At 33.3% G+C, this 17,358-nt stretch overlaps 1 protein-coding gene across 2 annotated transcripts; it reads left to right on the forward strand.

The window, feature by feature from the left end:
* Window positions 1-12,532: 12,532 nt before the first annotated feature.
* On the forward strand, window positions 12,533-16,797 carry LOC103497547 (probable myosin-binding protein 5). Of its 2 annotated transcripts, XM_017046740.2 has the most exons (5): window positions 12,567-12,877; window positions 12,998-13,037; window positions 13,450-13,718; window positions 14,442-15,608; window positions 16,579-16,797. In XM_017046740.2, the coding sequence occupies exons 1-4, from the start codon at window positions 12,874-12,876 to the stop codon at window positions 15,299-15,301; spliced, it is 1,173 nt and encodes a 390-aa protein (XP_016902229.1). In that variant the 5' UTR covers window positions 12,567-12,873; the 3' UTR covers window positions 15,302-15,608; window positions 16,579-16,797. The 2 variants fall into 2 exon arrangements, with proteins under 2 accessions (XP_008458006.1, XP_016902229.1); XM_008459784.3 differs by having other exon boundaries at window positions 12,533-13,718.
* Window positions 16,798-17,358: the final 561 nt, after the last annotated feature.

Consider the following 17,358-nt stretch of genomic DNA (forward strand, 5'->3'; position numbering starts at 1 on the left):
GCCCATTATTTCTTTGGCCCAATTTCTCATTAGAGGCTTGAATTGGGTTGGATATGAGAAAACTTGACTACTCAAATCCAATCAAAATATAATCATCACAACTGACATGACACGATTTAATTCGCCAAAATTTATTGTTCAACAATGTCATCAATAAAAAAAAATATATTTTTAAATTTATTTTAAATTTATTTGATAAAAATAAAAATTAATGAAATAATAGTAGATTGATCAATTATTAAAATTTTTAAAGGGAAAAGGAAAAGGAAAAAGATTTTGGGCCAAACCTTGTTTGGCCCAAGTATTTTGTTGAAAGGGGATTAGGGTTATCCTAATCCCCCTTTTAACCTATCTTCTCTACTTCCTTAGCCGTCGTACGCGTCTCCTAACCCTACCATTTTCCGATCTGATGTCGTACTTCTTCTCGCGATTTTCCTAACGTTTTCCCTTCATTATCTTCCCTTTTTTTCTCTGATTACTTCCCTTTTACCGATCTCTTCTCTTTCCGTCTTGAAATTAATTTACATCTCCTTCGTTGAATTCGAAGGAGATGTTCGTGTTCTTCGTCCTCCATTTTTTGCCCTACTCTTCCCGAAACCCTTCTTAATCTCTCTGTTTCGTTGATCGGTTGCCACCAACGTGCGTGACCTCCGAAACATTTCTCATCCTCTCTCCATATTTCCATACCCTTCGTATGCCGAACAAACCCTTGCCGCTCCCCACTCTTGCCAGTCCTAGAACGAGTTTACTACACTTTTTTCATACCGAACAACCATTTATGGTAGATGCTACACTAAATCGTGAAAGGAATTCGAGTACGGGCATGGCGGAGCACGGCAGGGGTCTTCGGTGTGCACCAAAGGTATGGTCAGCCGATGATGAGCATTGTGGTGGTCAATCTGATTACATTATGCAATTTTTTTTCTTATTATCAGTCTAATATTTATTCCTCTTCGCGGTGCTGAGTTTAATTTAGGCCTTATGTTGAAATTTTGTTTACTGCCTCGTCTGTGAAGTTCATTAATCATCCGCGCTCTCTGTTTTTCATATGTATTCCGAATTTCTTCTATCATCCGCACTCTCTGTTATTCACATGTATTTCATATGTTGTAATTCATATGTTCTTCTGCCTCTTAATGAGCTAAATTTTGTGGTAATATCCATGCTGTTGAACATGTTTTTATTTGTTTTGCCTACTGTTCAAAAAAATGTCATAATGTCATGGATACTGTGTGCTTCTGTTGAAAAAGATTACCTACTTCCTTCAAGTTTGACTGAATTTGTGAAATCCCCTTTTTTATGGGATTCTTGTTGGGTTTCTTTACTGCTGGTTTATACTCCCTTTACTATATAATGGACCCTTCCTCCTTCCATTCCATATTCAACTAACTATCCTTTTTGGTATACTTGCATTTGTATTTGGTATGTTATTCAAATTCCATTGTTATACTTGCATTCCATTCTTTGTTATATGGTATGTTTATCATGTTTCCAACGACAATTGATATTTTTTCAACTATGCTAATTTTTTTTTTCAATTCAGCCCCTGTGTTTCACCTTCTTTGCCTTTGTCTGTATTTTACAAAAGAGTGCTTTTGTAAATTTGTTTCCTGCTGCACTGTGACAAGTAATGCTTTGTTTCCTTCTACACTGTCACAAGTAATGGTTGCTGTATTTTATGTCTGTATTTGGTTGCTTCTGTTTTACATATGATGTTATGAACTCCACCGCAAAAAATGGTACCGTAACTGCGTTCTTCTTGAACGTCTTTGCGGTAATCAAATTAACTCTGTGTTTCGCCTTCTTTGCCTTTGTCTGTATTTTACAAAAGAGTGTTTTTGTAAATTTGTTTCCTGCTGCACTGTGACAAGTAATGCTTTGTTTCCTTCTGCACTGTCACAAGTAATGGTTGCTGTATTTTATGTCTGTATTTGGTTGCTTCTGTTTTACATATGATGTTATGAACTCCACCGCAAAAAATGGTACCGTAACTGCGTTCTTCTTGAACGTCTTTGCGGTAATCAAATTAACTCTGAGGCTATGTTCTTTTACATACATTATGTACTCACACCTTGTTTGATTTTTTGACCCGTTCCATGGATTTGTGAAGTTTCGTTTCGGTTAAGGTATGTTTCATTTTCGTTTTGTCATTCATTTTTTTACAATACGTTATTCTTACCGGCACGCATATGTAATAACAAACTATTTTTTTGTCTATATCTTCAGGTTGTAAAGGTTGAAGCATTCGTAAACGAGGTACTACGGTTATAAAACTCCTTCTTTGACGAAGTCCATCTATATATTCCTGTACTTAGTTGTTTTATTGCATTTTTGTTTCAATTATAAATCCTCAGACGTTTACATTTGTTTAACTCTCTCTCTATCTCTCTCTCGCTGTCTATATATATATCTCCAATAAACCATCATACGGAATGTGTCATTTCTAGATTTTCAAATAGTCCTCTATTTCCTTTTTTGTTGTGTTGGTGAGTGATCATGTATGTCTTCCAACCACTGCATGTTTGGAAGTTTAAAATCATTTCTCATGTCTTCAAAATCAATACTTTTGAAATTTGTACTACAAATAAAATACATTTTAAATACTATAAATAAAATTGCTTTTAACTAATTAAAAAGCATTGCTCGAGTCTTTTTAAAATTTTTTTAAATCACAATGAACGTGCCCCTTCTTCATAAATGATGAAGCAATAGGTAACAAATTCATTTTATTTAGGGTATGTTTCGACCATTAACAATTCTTCTAAAAAACAAATAAGAAACCAACCACCTAAGTAATTTCCATTTCTTTGTAATCTGTTTGTTTTTTTCCAACCATAACTTGAAATTTTATTATTTTCGAAATAAAATATTAGTTTACTTTTGCAAAGAAAAAAACTATTATTTGTACTAGTTGTAGTCACATCTAATTTTGAGGTAGATTAAAAGTTGCTTAATTTGACTAGTTTTCAATTTTGTGAATTTTTATAAAAAAATGTTATTTAATTACTTTTGTAATTTTGAATTATTTAGAGTACATTAAAGAATATAGAAACGTTCCAACAATGAGACGCTATAAAATACAAATTGAGTGGTCAAATTGGAGACATATGAGTGGATGATGCATAATAACGAGAATAAGGGAAAGTATAAAAAGAAAAAAGAATTGATTTCTTGAATGCTACTATTTATATTAATTTTAGAAGTCTGTTTCCTACGAGCAATATAATTTATATTAGGTGGAAATTTTTTTATATAAATGTCACGTAAGAAAAATTATATGGATGATACTATTTAGCAATATGTTTTATTTCGTAAACTAATTATCACGATAGATTTCAATTGATAATTAGCAATATGTTTTATTTCGGAAATTTAAATACGTATACTTCCATATATACATAAATCAAAACATAAACATAAATGAAGTTTGCACAAAAACGTATTTTCAAAAAAGTAGTAGAAGTCAATTACTTAATTTGTAAACATATTAACTTAGTTTACCTTTGAAGATATTTCCAACATTTCAAAACCAACATTGGTATTATGTGATTAGGTTAACAACAGGGTGTCAATCTATAATTTAGAATGGACGAACACGAGTTGGCGTCTATTGTAAATGCGTTCATAGCATCCCAATGACAGTTGTTACTAATGTTGGAGCTCTTGAAGAATGATACGAAGAGGATAACGCGCATCCCGTATGAAACTAGGCATAGGATTAGACAGTTAGCTTACTTTCGCATGATTCATGGGTCAGACCTTGTCTGTCGCCAAAGTACGAGAATGGACCGAAGATGTTTCGCCATTCTGTGTCACCTACTGAGGACCATTGCTGGACTAACGTCGACGGAAGTCGTCGATGTTGAGGAGATGGTAGCAATGTTCCTCCACATTCTTGCGCACGATGTGAAAAATCGTGTCATTCAACGAGAGTTCATGCGGTCGGGTGAGACAATTTCCCGCCATTTCAACATGGTCTTGTTGGCTGTCATTCGACTTCATGAGGAGCTGTTGAAAAAACCACAACCAGTGCCTAATGAATGCACAGATCAAAGATGGAGGTGGTTTGAGGTACACATTTGTCTCGAACTACGTACTTCCAACACAACGACGTTAGTTCTTCTCAATAATTTTTAGTTATGCGGTGCAGAATTGCCTAGGTGCATTAGATGGCACGTACATAAAAGTCAACGTTCCAGCAAGTGACCGGGCTAGGTATAGAACACGCAAGGGGGAGGTGGCCACAAATGTACTTGGCGTGTGTGACACGAAAGGAGATTTTGTTTACGTACTTGCCGGTTGGGAAGGATCAGCTGCGGACTCACGCATCCTCCGTGATGCCCTTTCAAGACCTAATAGGCTTAAGGTGCCCAAGGGTAAGTAACAAGGGCATTGTACCTATGAATGGAATTTTAGAAGTAACAACTGCGACATTTTAATCGTGCATTGTGCTTACAGGCTATTACTACTTGGTTGATGCCGGGTACCCAAATGCGGAGGGTTTCCTGGCACCATACAGAGGCCAACGTTATCACTTACAAGAATGGCGTGGCCCTGAAAATGCACCTTCAACGTCGAAAGAGTTCTTCAATATGAAACATTCTTCTGCTCGTAATGTAATCGAAAGAGCATTCGGTGTCTTGAAGGGTCGATGGGCGATACTGCGGGGAAAGTCATACTATCCTGTAGAAGTTCAATGTCGCACAATACTCGCATGTTGTCTCCTTCACAACCTTATCAATAGGGAGATGACGAACTTTGATATAGAAGACAACATAGATGAGGTTGATTCCACCCACGCGACTACTGCCGCGGATGACATACATTACATAGAGACGTCGAATGAGTGGAGTCAATGGAGGGACAACCTTGCAGAAGAAATGTTTACTGAATGGGAGTTGCGTAACCAATAGAAAAATTAAATGTTCCCCGTTCATTTTCATACTTAAGTAGTTCTGCCAATAAGTCTTATTTTGTCATAGTTTTTGTAACATGATTATTTTGAATGTATTGGTTAACCAATTAACTTACTGCCAAACTGTTTTTCAGCAGGAGTTCATTGTACTATGAAATTAATCGTATGTATGTTATCTAATCATACGGAACTTAATGAAACTAATATGTTTTGCGTTTTACGTCTAGCATGACAAGTTCATCGAGACTACCTAAACATACTTGGACTAAAGAGGAAGAGGCAGGCCTCGTGGAGTGCCTCGTGGAGTTGGTCAATGCTGGTGGGTGGAGGTCCGACAATGGGACCTTTCGTCCCGGGTACTTAAATCAGCTGGCGAGAATGATGGCGTTCAAGATCCCAGGTTCTAATATCCATGCTTCAACCATCGATAGTCGAATCAAATTGATGAAGAGAATGTTTCACGCACTTGCGGAGATGCGTGGCCCAAACTGTAGTGGTTTTGGGTGGAATGATGAAAAAAAATGCATCGTCGCTGAGAAAGAAGTCTTTGACGATTGGGTAAAGGTGCGTTACTAGATATTTGAACACTTGTTTGATTATTTGAATACATGGACTAATAATTTATTATTGCACTTATACAGAGTCATCCGGCGGCGAAAGGCCTCCTTAATAAGTCGTTTGTCCACTATGACGAACTGTCGTACGTGTTTAGCAAAGATCGTGCAACAGGAGGTCGGGCTGAGAGTTTTGCGGACATTGGGTCAAACGATCCTCCTGGGTATGACGCAGGAGCTGCTGATGCTATGCCAGATACGGACTTTCCGCCAATGTACAGTCCGGGATTGAACATGTCGCCTGATGATTTCATGGAAACAAGAACCGCTAGGGTCAGTGAACGTAGAAATGTTTCAAGCGGGTCTAAGCGGAAACGTCCAGGACATGCCACAGATAGTGGGGACATAGTTCGTACTGCCATTGAGTATGGAAATGAACAACTTCATCGCATTGCTGAATGGCCTATCCTACAACGTCAAGATGCTACCCAAACACGTCAAGAGATTGTTCGACATTTGGAGGCCATCCCTGAGCTCACATTGATGGATAGGTGTCGCTTAATGCGTATACTTATGCGTAACGTCGATGACATGAAAGCTTTCCTTGAAGTTCCCGACCATATGAAGTACCCCTACTGCAGCCTCATTCTTCAAGAAAACCAATGACTAGTTAGTTTGTTTTATTTGTATTAATGAAACTTTTCTTACTTGGACTATATGTTATTCTTCTAACTTGTTATGTCTTATTATATAACGAACTTTAAATTCTGTTGAAGTTAATTAGTTTGTATTTTCGTTTCGCTTTAAAATGTAATGGTATGAATTGTTGTATTATCCTATTAATGTAGTGTTTTCGTTCAAGTTTTTTTTTTACAATATTTATAAGTTGCTAATACGTGGAAATAATTTGGTTTAAATACGCTAATGAATTTACGGATTTACGATTTAATTTTGGACGACATAACGTAAGAGAATTATATTTTCAAAACCTAGTTACAGAATTATGTTTAGATTATTCTAATTACATAATTGAATATTGATCATGAAAAAAAAATTATATATTTTTTATTCTTATATTAACATTCCTTATTTAAAAAAAAATAACATAAATCTAATTAACGTAATCTTTGCCCCAAACAAGTTTTATAATAATACTACAATCATAACTCTTCCTCCAAACACATTTTATAATAATACTATAATAATAATCTTTCCCCCAAACACATATTATAATAATACTACTATAATAATTCTTTCCCCAAACACATATTATTATAACACTACTATAATAATCCCTTTCCCAAACACATACTATTATAACACTACCAATAATAATTCTTCCCCCAAACACATATTATAATAACACTACCAATAATAATTCTTCCCCCAAACACATATTATCATAACACTATCAATAATAAATCTTCCCCCAAACACATATTATCATAATACTAGGATTATCATAATCCTAGGATTATCATAATCCTTTTCCCCCATAACTCTTTCCCTCCCCCAAACACACCCTAAAAGTTTATGAGGCATTTGAGTTAAAGACTTATGATTAATATTATTAAAAAATGAAAGAAATTCGTAATGACAAAAATATGGAGAAAAAAAATAAAAGTTTATTTCAAATTTGACTTTTGAAATTATTATTCATTTTAGTTTTAAGCATTTAATGTGAGATAATACATGTATATTTTTTTTAATCATATGAGACTCGATTTATGTGATGTGAGATATTATATATTTATTCTTTTAATTGTAAATATTTGGTTCATTTTTTCTTTTCCATATAAATTATATTTATTTTTATTTTTTATTATTATTGTTATATGGTATTTTACATATTTTTCATTATTTTTCATTCTTATGTTTTTATGTTGCTCGAGTATTTGTGTTGATAAACATATTAAAAAATGAAAATATACATCTCATGTATTATTTGGTAAATAATATGTTGTAAAATTGTTATATTCGTGCAGTTATTTGGTTTAGTTATTAATTTCAAATATATATCATATTATATCAAATATAATTGTAACAATTATAGATTTTTAGTAAGTTACATAATAGTAAGATATATATTTTACATACTTTCTCATATATAAACATGTATATTTAATTATATTGCATATTATTATATAATAAATAGTTGTAACAATGTTTTATATAAAACCTAATATATCTTAAAGACTCAATTAATCCGATCCAATAAAATATCATGTAATAAAATTAGTTGTTAATGATGATAATATTTTGGTTTCACATACTTTATATATTGAGTTTTTCATATGCTAACATATATTGAATGTGTAATTTCAGATTGACTTCAACGAATAATATGAAAAATATAATGTGATAATTTAGAAACAAAACTTTAAATATAAGAATAACATTGTCCCATAAATATAATATATTCAACGCAATTGAACGAAAATTATCAACAATATACATGGTTGATTTAGAAAATACAATTTTTAGGAACTATCGTGTAACTATTGAAACGACATTTGTTAATGGACTAAAATATATTGCAATGTTGGTCATACATGAAAAAAATAATATATATATATATATATATATATATATATATATCACTGTATTATACATAATATGTCCCGGTATATAATGTACTTCAATGTTTGTCATACCTATATATATATATATATATATATATATATATATATCATTGTACCGTATTATCAACAATATATCCTGGTATATAATGATTCATGTAAACCGAAAACAATTTTAGACCCCGTAAGAAATTCTGAAAACTTTCTATACAAGAAAATCATTGCTAATTAAATTCGATGTAATACAATAAGTATAAATTTGAAATACATTACTCTCAAGTTAAAAAAAAATACTGATTATTAATGTAAGAATTTTTTTTTGAAATACCTAGAAATAAATATGAATAAGATGAAACAAATTTATTTCATTGGAAAACTTCACCGGCATACTATAATTTACTTCATCATAAAAACATGAATAACATGAAACAAATATGCACTCACCGAAAAACTTGAAAGAGATGAACAAAATAAGAAAGAATAGACAGACAAAGAGATTGGTTGGATGATTGGAGAGAAATATGCACTCACCAAAAAAAATTTCACTAGAAGAATAAAAAATGGACAGAAAGATGATTGGAAATATTAACATACATTAATTCACCGGAAGGATAAGAAATTGGGGGAGAGAAAGATGATTGAAAATATTACCATAATTGTATTCAATATTTATCATATTTATAGAGGATCAACAATAAATGACTTCATAACTGATAGAAAAACGAGACATGCGAAATGGAATAAAGATGGAATCTACTCTAATTGCGTCTAAACTATTTAGAGATTAACATGTATAAACTACCCTAATTAAACAAAATTAGGGTTTATAGAAAAACTCACCTTTGTAGCTTCATGTTCCTCGTAATCTCCTCATGTACACAAACCCGAGATGTAAGCCTAAAAAATTTAAGGTATTTTTCTCAACCTAATTGTTTTATTTTATTAAAATTTTAAAATTTTGGGTCTTATTTTGTTGAAGGTTGGCGAGAAAAGAGAGATTTTTTTCACCTTTTGTTTTAATTTCAAAATTTAAAAATTTTCCAAAAGTTTTTTCAAACTTTGAAAACAAACCAAAGATTAACCTAAGTTTAACACCTCATTTTCCATAAACAATTAGTGGAATTTAATGTGCTATGTGTTTACATCTCAGTAGTCATTTATCCCACTAAGTGTTAGTGAGATTATCCAACAAATTGTTGGATTTTCTCACTAACTTTAGTCAAATGACAATATGGTCATTTAACCATTCAAGTCAAAGTCAAAAGTTAACATTTTGACTTTTTATCATTTTGTGTGTCTTGACTAATTTCGACCTTCTAAGTAGAATTCGAATTCATTTTTTCGAAATTCAAGTCACATTTGAATATAAAGTCGATCAAAGTTTGACTTTTCAAAGTCAAAAGTCAATCTTTTGATTATTTACAACTTTGACCATCTTCATCAATTTCGAGCTTTCGAATATAAATTTGATCAATTCATATTTTTAATATTTAAATCACATTTAAACATAAAGCTCTTATGGAACAAGAAATTTCAGCCAATTAAACTGTACCACGTTATCACAACAAAATTATGATGATCATATTTCGATCGGATTTGGATACTCAAGTTTTCTAATATTCTAATTTAGGCCCTAAATATAAAAATTGACCAAACAAGCAAATGAGCCTGAGCCCAAGCCCAACAAGCAAGTGGGCCTGAGCCCAAGTCCAAAAAGCAAGCGGGCCCAAGCCCAAGCCCAACAATCAAGCGAGCTCGAGACCAAGTCCAACAAGCAAGCGAGCCCGAGCCCAAGCCCAAGCCTAACAAGCAAATGGTCCAAACCCAACAAGAAGATGGGTCCAAGTCAACTTAAAGCCCATAAAAATTATCTATAAATAGAGACTTTCCCATTCATTTTGAGGATTTTTGGTTGAAGGAAGAATTGAAGATTCAAACTTCAAAAAAAGCTCTCAAGATGTGCAAGTTCTTATCAACATCGAAATCATCATCTTTTGAAAGATTAAAAACTTGGAAAATGAAATTTTCCTTGAATTCCAGAAGATTGAAGCTCAAATAGACTTGCAACCACAACTTCTTAAAGATCGAATATCAAAAAGTTCTAAGTTTAAATTGTATTTGAGAAAAAGCATCAAAGAAGTAAATACTAAAAATTGTATCCACAACACCACATAAATTAATACAAAGTTCAATTCCATGAATTACATTTCTTCTGAAATCTCGTGTGAACAGCTCTATCTCAAACTGATAACAGACAGTTATATCACATATATTTGTCGGTTTCTCTCTCTTTATCTAATCCGAACAATTCGAATTATTCCAACATATTGTTCTAAGTTAATTTCGTATGAGCTATCAAGGAAACCTAATGGACCTATAGGTCATGGGATCTAACGATCCGAGATTACCTGGCTAAATTCTTTTAGACTAGACTAATAATCATTTGTTAACTAATGGGTCATTCCACTAAAGTCTCGTAGTTGCACTCCCCTCAATATAGATATATTTGTGTCCTTCTGATTCAACAATGATCAGTAAGTTAATCTTTCAAAAGTTGTTCGTGACCTCGACTAGGCCAAAATATCCTTTATCCCCGAGATTATATCTTGATCCTGAAGCCCACTGATCCACTATTGAACAATTTGTTTAAGGTCTAACCTATAAACCAAATTCCTCTCAGGCCAATGAGAGAGTGGAGCCCCTTATTAAAGACTTGGATTCAGTCCTTAAGTAAATAACCTATCTACTAACCTTAAAGCAAGTAAGAGCGAATTTCATCTTGCACCCTATGTCCCTAGCCATCCACCCGTTCTTACCCCTGAAATTTGAAGCTTATTGGGTCAATGCTGTTAAGATGCCCTCACATATGCAGTCTAAGGATAATTCTGTTTGAACAGAAATTCATAGTTAACTCATGATTAAGATTAAGTTACCTAAGTCATCAATAGTCGAAATAGTCTGTTTTATAAAGTCAATGGTGTTATAATTTAAAAGTTACTATTTCATGGTTCCAATCTTATGTAAACTCTTTACAAAAAATGCTTCCATTTTCATGTCTCTACATGAACGATTCAGGATAACATCGTTTATACTAATTATAAAGTAGGTCGCATCCATAGTGTCCCTAGAATAAGGCGTCCAACCTTATTCATACATTTTAGACCGTTTGGGCTATATACTCGAACCCGATCCACGTTTATGTCTTTACATAAAGTTCAAGTCTATACTAGATAGCCTCAAGACTTTAGTTTATTTTATTCAAGATTATAGTATTCAATTTTCACTAATAAGTCCTAAAAAAAATACTTTATTGAATAGAATGTAATTTAAACTACAAACTATGAGTTTTAAGACATAAATTCTAACAGTGATGCAGTTGGCAAACGTTTCGTTCTGCTTCATGGAGGCTACAACTTAGACGGAGAACAGAAGCGGCTCAAAGACGAAAGGAGCGGGTGCAGAACGAGGCTTGCAAAAAGAGAGATGTTTGGCTCGGCTAGATCGTGCAACTTTGTTTGAGAGAAATATGATGATTATAATTTGATTGGATTTGGGTAGTCAAATTTTCTCATATCCAACCTAGGTCAAGCCCCTGATGAAAAATTGGGCCAAAGAAATACTGGACCCAAACTCACCAAACAAGTGGGTCCGAGCCCGAGCTCACCAAGCGCATGGACCCAAGCCCAAGCCCAACAAGCAAATGGGTCCAAGCTCAAGCTCAACAGGCAAATGGGCCTAAGTCCAAGCCCAACAGTCAAATGAGCCCAAGCCCAAACCCATCTAAAACTCATGGAAATTCTCTATAAATAGAGACCTTCCTATTCATTTTGAAGATTTTTAGTTGAAGGAAGAATCGAAACTCTGAAGAATTGAAGATTCAAACTTCAAAAAGCTCTAAAAATGTGCAAGTTCAAAAGATCATATTCTGAAAGATTGAAGATTTGGAATATCAAACTTTCCTTGAAGCTCAAATAGACTTGTAACCACAACTTCCTGAAAATTGTAGATAAAAAAAGTTATAAGTCTTAAATTATATGCGAGAGAAAATTAAAAGAGTAAATATTAAGGATTGTATCCACGATACATAAATCAATATAAAATTCAACTCTACGAATTACATTTCTTTTGAAATCTCGTATGAACACTACTCTTTACCATCACGGTTGAAATTAAATTATAAATTTTACTTCATAATTATTTTAAATTAATTACTAAATAGTGAGGGCAAAAATTAAAATGAGCACTTAATAATAAAAATGTAATTTGCCTGTTGTTTTAAAAGTTGAAAGTTGAGAGTTAAGTTAAATTTAGGAAAGATGTGTTAAAAAATTTGTAATGAAGCTACTTTTTGACTCTTTTGTTTCTTTATGCGTGTGTATAAGTTGGATATAAACCTTTTTCTTTTTTTCTTTTTTAAAAAGAAAAAAAAAAGAAAGGCACGTGTAAATAGATTAATATTTAGTAACTATGAATTATTGTAATATAGAATCGAGAATCATCTCTTAAGTAAGTTTGGATGAAATCATATCACGTTCTGCTTTTTTAGCGGTGACACTGTGTCAACCATATCATTGCCGCATGTGGTTTCATCTTCTTCTTTTTCTTTTCTTTTTTCTTCTAATTTTTCTTTTCTATTTTCCCTTTTAATTCCTTCAATTCCTCAATCAAATCCTATACATGATCCAGAAGACGACATAGCTTTAATCCTTGTCTTCTTCTTCTTCTTCTTCTTCTTCCTCCACCTACTCTGCCCCTTGAAATGGACACCTGATTCAGTTTCCCCTCTTTCCAGTCCAACCCGTCATCAATTTCCCTCGATTCTTACATGGGTTGTCCCGGTTTTGCAAATTCCTTCACTTTTTAATCTTGCCCCTCTGTGTTATTCTGTTTTTTTTTTTTTTTTGCTCCTTTTTCTCCTTTTTTTACCTACTCTGTTTCTGTTCTTTCAGCTTCAGCTTTTTCTTCAGTTTTTGGAAAGCTTTCTGGACGGTATTTGTTTCTCAACTCTCTTAGTCTTTTGTTGGTTTTCTGATTTTTCTTAGTTGCTAAGTTATAGAAAGAGTTTGGGATTTTGGTAATTGAAATCGATGTCTTTCCACGAGATTCATTCATGGACTTTATCTGGACTAGTTAGAGCTTTTCTTGACCTAGCTGTTGTTTATTTTCTTTTGTGTGTGTCGGCCACTATGTTTATCCCTTCCAAGATTTTGAAAGTTGTTGGGTTTTGCTTGCCTTGTCCCTGTACTGGATTTTATGGGAATCACAACACTAATTTGTGTTTACATAAACTCGTTGTTAATTGGCCTAAGAGGAAGATCTATTTGGTGCTCGATTTGGTCAAGAATAGGTTTCCTTTTGATTTGTTTTTTATGGATGCTGAACAAATTGGGAATTCGAATAGGAATATGTTAAGGGAGAATGGAATTTCTCGATTGCAATCAGAAGTATGCTGTAGTACTGTCCCAAGGTTACAAAATATGGTTGATAAATATGGTGAATATGATGGTAAGGGTAAGAAGATGATGTACCAGAAGCCGAGGACTAAAATCCGACGGCGGAGGAGAGCTGCCGTTGACAATGGGAAATTGTCCAAGGGAATTTGTGAGGGGAATGAAACTAGAAAGGAAAGGGAATTTGTGGCATTGGTTGAGAGACAAGACTTTATTACAGGTGTGTTATGTGATTAATTTCACATTCTTTTATCCTTTTTCTTTCTATTTTTACCATTTCTATATTTGTTTTTCTGGTTATGCACATATTTTTCAGATTAACAGAACTGTTGCTAACTGATTTGGTGGCAGCCTATTAAAGGACTTTAACGCCACAGAGTAATAGTGAAGAAACATTGTCTGATTCCTTTTCTTCTCGTCCTATTAATTTATAGATGTAGCTGAGCTAGCAAACAAGAAATACAGCATGTTAGGGAGTGATTCTAGAGTGGTTAAAATCTTTTTTTCATTCTTTGATATTGTTCAAAGCCAATTTAATGGTATGAAAAAGGCATTCAAAAGTGTAAAATTAAAAATTAAATTGATTTTGAGCGACTGAAAGGGTACTTTGAAGTGGTTCTAAACATGACAAAAGTGAATTGAATCATTCAGCAATCACTCCCAAATATGGACCTAATCAACTCAGCTAACAACATTAGCTTATATCCATAGAAGACAGCCTTCCGACTAGAAAGTAACGAACCCACTTACCCTATGAAAGGAATTGCTTGAAAGCTGTATTTGATCCATCAGGGATTCTCATCTCTTTTGCTTTGTTTTATTTTGTGTGTGTGTGTGTGTGTGGGAGGGTTGTGGGGTGTGGGGTATGTAAAGAAGGTGAAGGAGGGATTCTATGTCAAAATTTTTGCTATATAATTATGTTTCTGTGACCTTTCCGTTTCAGATGATGGTAATGAATCAAATCACCCAGACTTGGGTCAAAGAATCTGGCAAGGCTTTGAATCAAGTGGTTCACTTGGCGAAAATAATTATATGAATAAAGGTTCTTCCACTGTAGGACAAGGTACCAGTAATGCTGAAGAGAGAGACATTATCAGAAATGAAGCAAGTACTATTAGATTGTTGGAGCTGGCCCTTGAAGAAGAGAGAGCTGCACGGGCATCTCTTTTTGTGGAACTAGAGGAGGAGAGAGCTGCCGCTGCCACTGCTGCTGATGAAGCAATAGCCATGATAACACGTTTGCAAAATGAGAAGGCGTCATTTGAAATGGAAGCAAGGCAATATCATAGGGAAGTAGAAGAAAAGTTTTCTTATGATGAAGAAAAGATGAATATCCTTCGAGAGATCCTTGTCAAAAGGGACATAGACTATCATGTTCTGGAGAAGGAAATAGAAGCGTATAGACAGATGGATTTTGCAGAAAAGGAACAGTTAAAAGGAAACCGGGATTACATTTTGGATGAACATAAAGAACTGTCTGTCACAGCTCATTGCTCAAATGGAGATCCACCCATTGGTTATCCAATTGGAAATGCTGTTTCACTTCAAAGGACGGTAAAGTTGAACGAGCTGAGGGATAATAGCTTGTTATCTGATGCTATTGAAGCAGCACCACACTGTGGTGGTTTTGAGAAAAGCTTTCTTTCTCGTGGGGCACTTCAAAATTTGGATCACATAACTCACGCAGTCAATGATTTAGGAGGTTCTATCGTTGATATGGAAATAGATGTTCAAGATATTCATGTGATTGATGAAAAACTCCACATGGAGGACACTAAAGTGGAGAGAAAAGTTGATAATTAAAATTCAGCTGGCATCAAATGGTCCTACGACTATGGCAACCATTGGAACATCTAACGTCTGAAGTAGAGATTCACTGTACAGAAGTAGAATTTTAGGCTGTCGCAATGTGCTCCAGAAGAGTTTTTTTCTTCGGTAGATAGTGGAAGGTCGTGTCGTAGAGCTATGGGGTTAGAAGGGTCAGAACTTCTCCATCTGTGAAGAAAAAGAAAGAGCAAAATGGAATCTCCTGTTGAAATATCAAACTCCAATATATTTGACGGCTTGGAGTTGCTTTTTAACAGTTTTTGTTAACCTCTTCTCTTCTAAGGTATGAATTATCTGTTTACTTTATCTCTTGAAATTGAATTTCAATGATTTGGAAAATTGCAGATATTAATTTCATTTTTGTGAAGATAAAAAACTTACCATAAATTACTATTAGTGCTTAAGAAAGCAAATTGTGAATCTAAAGATGTGACAGAATTTGGAATGTGCAAGAAGAAAAATAGAGTAATAGGGAGCTATGTAATACTATCCAAATAATTTCCGCTAATTAATAGTTTCTCTTCCTGAGATTCCTTCTGCTTGTATGGTTGTTGCTACAGGTTATCAGCATTCCTTGTTCTTTATCATTAGCTTTATTCCTTTACTCAACATATTCAAATTTTTAAAAAGTTAACTCGTCTATTGGATAAAAAAATGAACTTTTTGTTCAATAGTGTCCTTTAACTTTCAATTTTGTGTGTACCGGTTGATTAGGTAATGGATTCATTACGCACAAAATTGAAGAAGGGACCTATTAGAGCTAAAATAGTAAGTTCAAACGTTAGGGATTTATTTGAGACAAAAATGAACTTTAGGGACTTCCTAGATATCGTGCAGAAGATTCTCATTCGTATATGGTTTACTTTTTTGGGTAGAAATATTTTTGAAGGTCCTCGTTTGCTCATCTATACAATAAGGGTCTTCTATTAATCTCTACTAGTTGGATACTAGATGTGTTGCACGTGTTTCGTTTATGTCTATATATTATTTTGATTACCTTTCATGTTCATGTACCGTTAGATATTCTCTGTGAAGTATGGAACTGATGGATTAGAATGTGGATTTTATCTTAGCACTTTATAGTATATCGTTATTGAAAAGTATGTGTAGATCAAGAATTATCGAATCAAGGAACTCATAAAGATTATTTGAAACATATATAAGCATGGAAAATTGTTTAGAGAATTCAGTAAGTGTTTGTTCTTAGCATTTAGATTCCTATTAATAGTAATACTTTTGTGGATAATTTTCAGGTCAGGAGGCCAAGACGCGTATATGGATTGCAAAGGCCATCCTGTGAAGAAAAAATTTCTGTGTACTTTTTTTTTTTTTTAAGTTATATTATATTTGTAACAGTTTACTTTGAGATAGGTGCTGTGTAAAGATTTAAATAGTGTTTGTGAATTTGTTGTAAAGATTTACATTTTGTATTGTTCTTTCAAACAAAATAAAAATTTGTCAATATTCTCCAAGATTTTCTTTTAACAAACTTTTTATTCTCGTCCCTAAACTATATTTTTAGTTTCCATTTAAGCATTAAGAGAAGATCTGACCATGTTAATTATTGTTGACATATTGAGATGTTGGCTTTGTTGCAATGTCTAGAGTTCAGTTTCCAAATGTCACTTTGGTTTCAATTATTTCTTCTTAATAATTATGGTGAAGATATGTCACTAAATAAAATAAAAGAAAAATAAAAAAGAAAATTATTGTAAATGCTAAATGATAGACTCCTGTCATATTAGATGAGTGTTACCAGTGTATTATGATCGGTATATTTTACCACATATAAAAATATTCCATATACTAGTGTTTCTAAATTGGCTAAATTAAACACATCTCTGGCTGGATTTCAACAATAAAAAAAATAATCTACAACTTATCTCTCATAACTGTTTTTTTTTTAAAAAAAAAAAATAAATTAAGAATTACTTGTTTTGTTTTTCTACAGAGTGGATGGCATGGGAAAGTTCTTTTATTTTCTTTTTTCTTTTTAATGTAGAGGACAAAACTAGACCAATGCTCACATTTCC

This window comes from Cucumis melo, chromosome 1 (assembly GCF_025177605.1).
Source record: "Cucumis melo cultivar AY chromosome 1, USDA_Cmelo_AY_1.0, whole genome shotgun sequence".
NCBI classification, from domain to species: Eukaryota; Viridiplantae; Streptophyta; class Magnoliopsida; order Cucurbitales; family Cucurbitaceae; genus Cucumis; species Cucumis melo.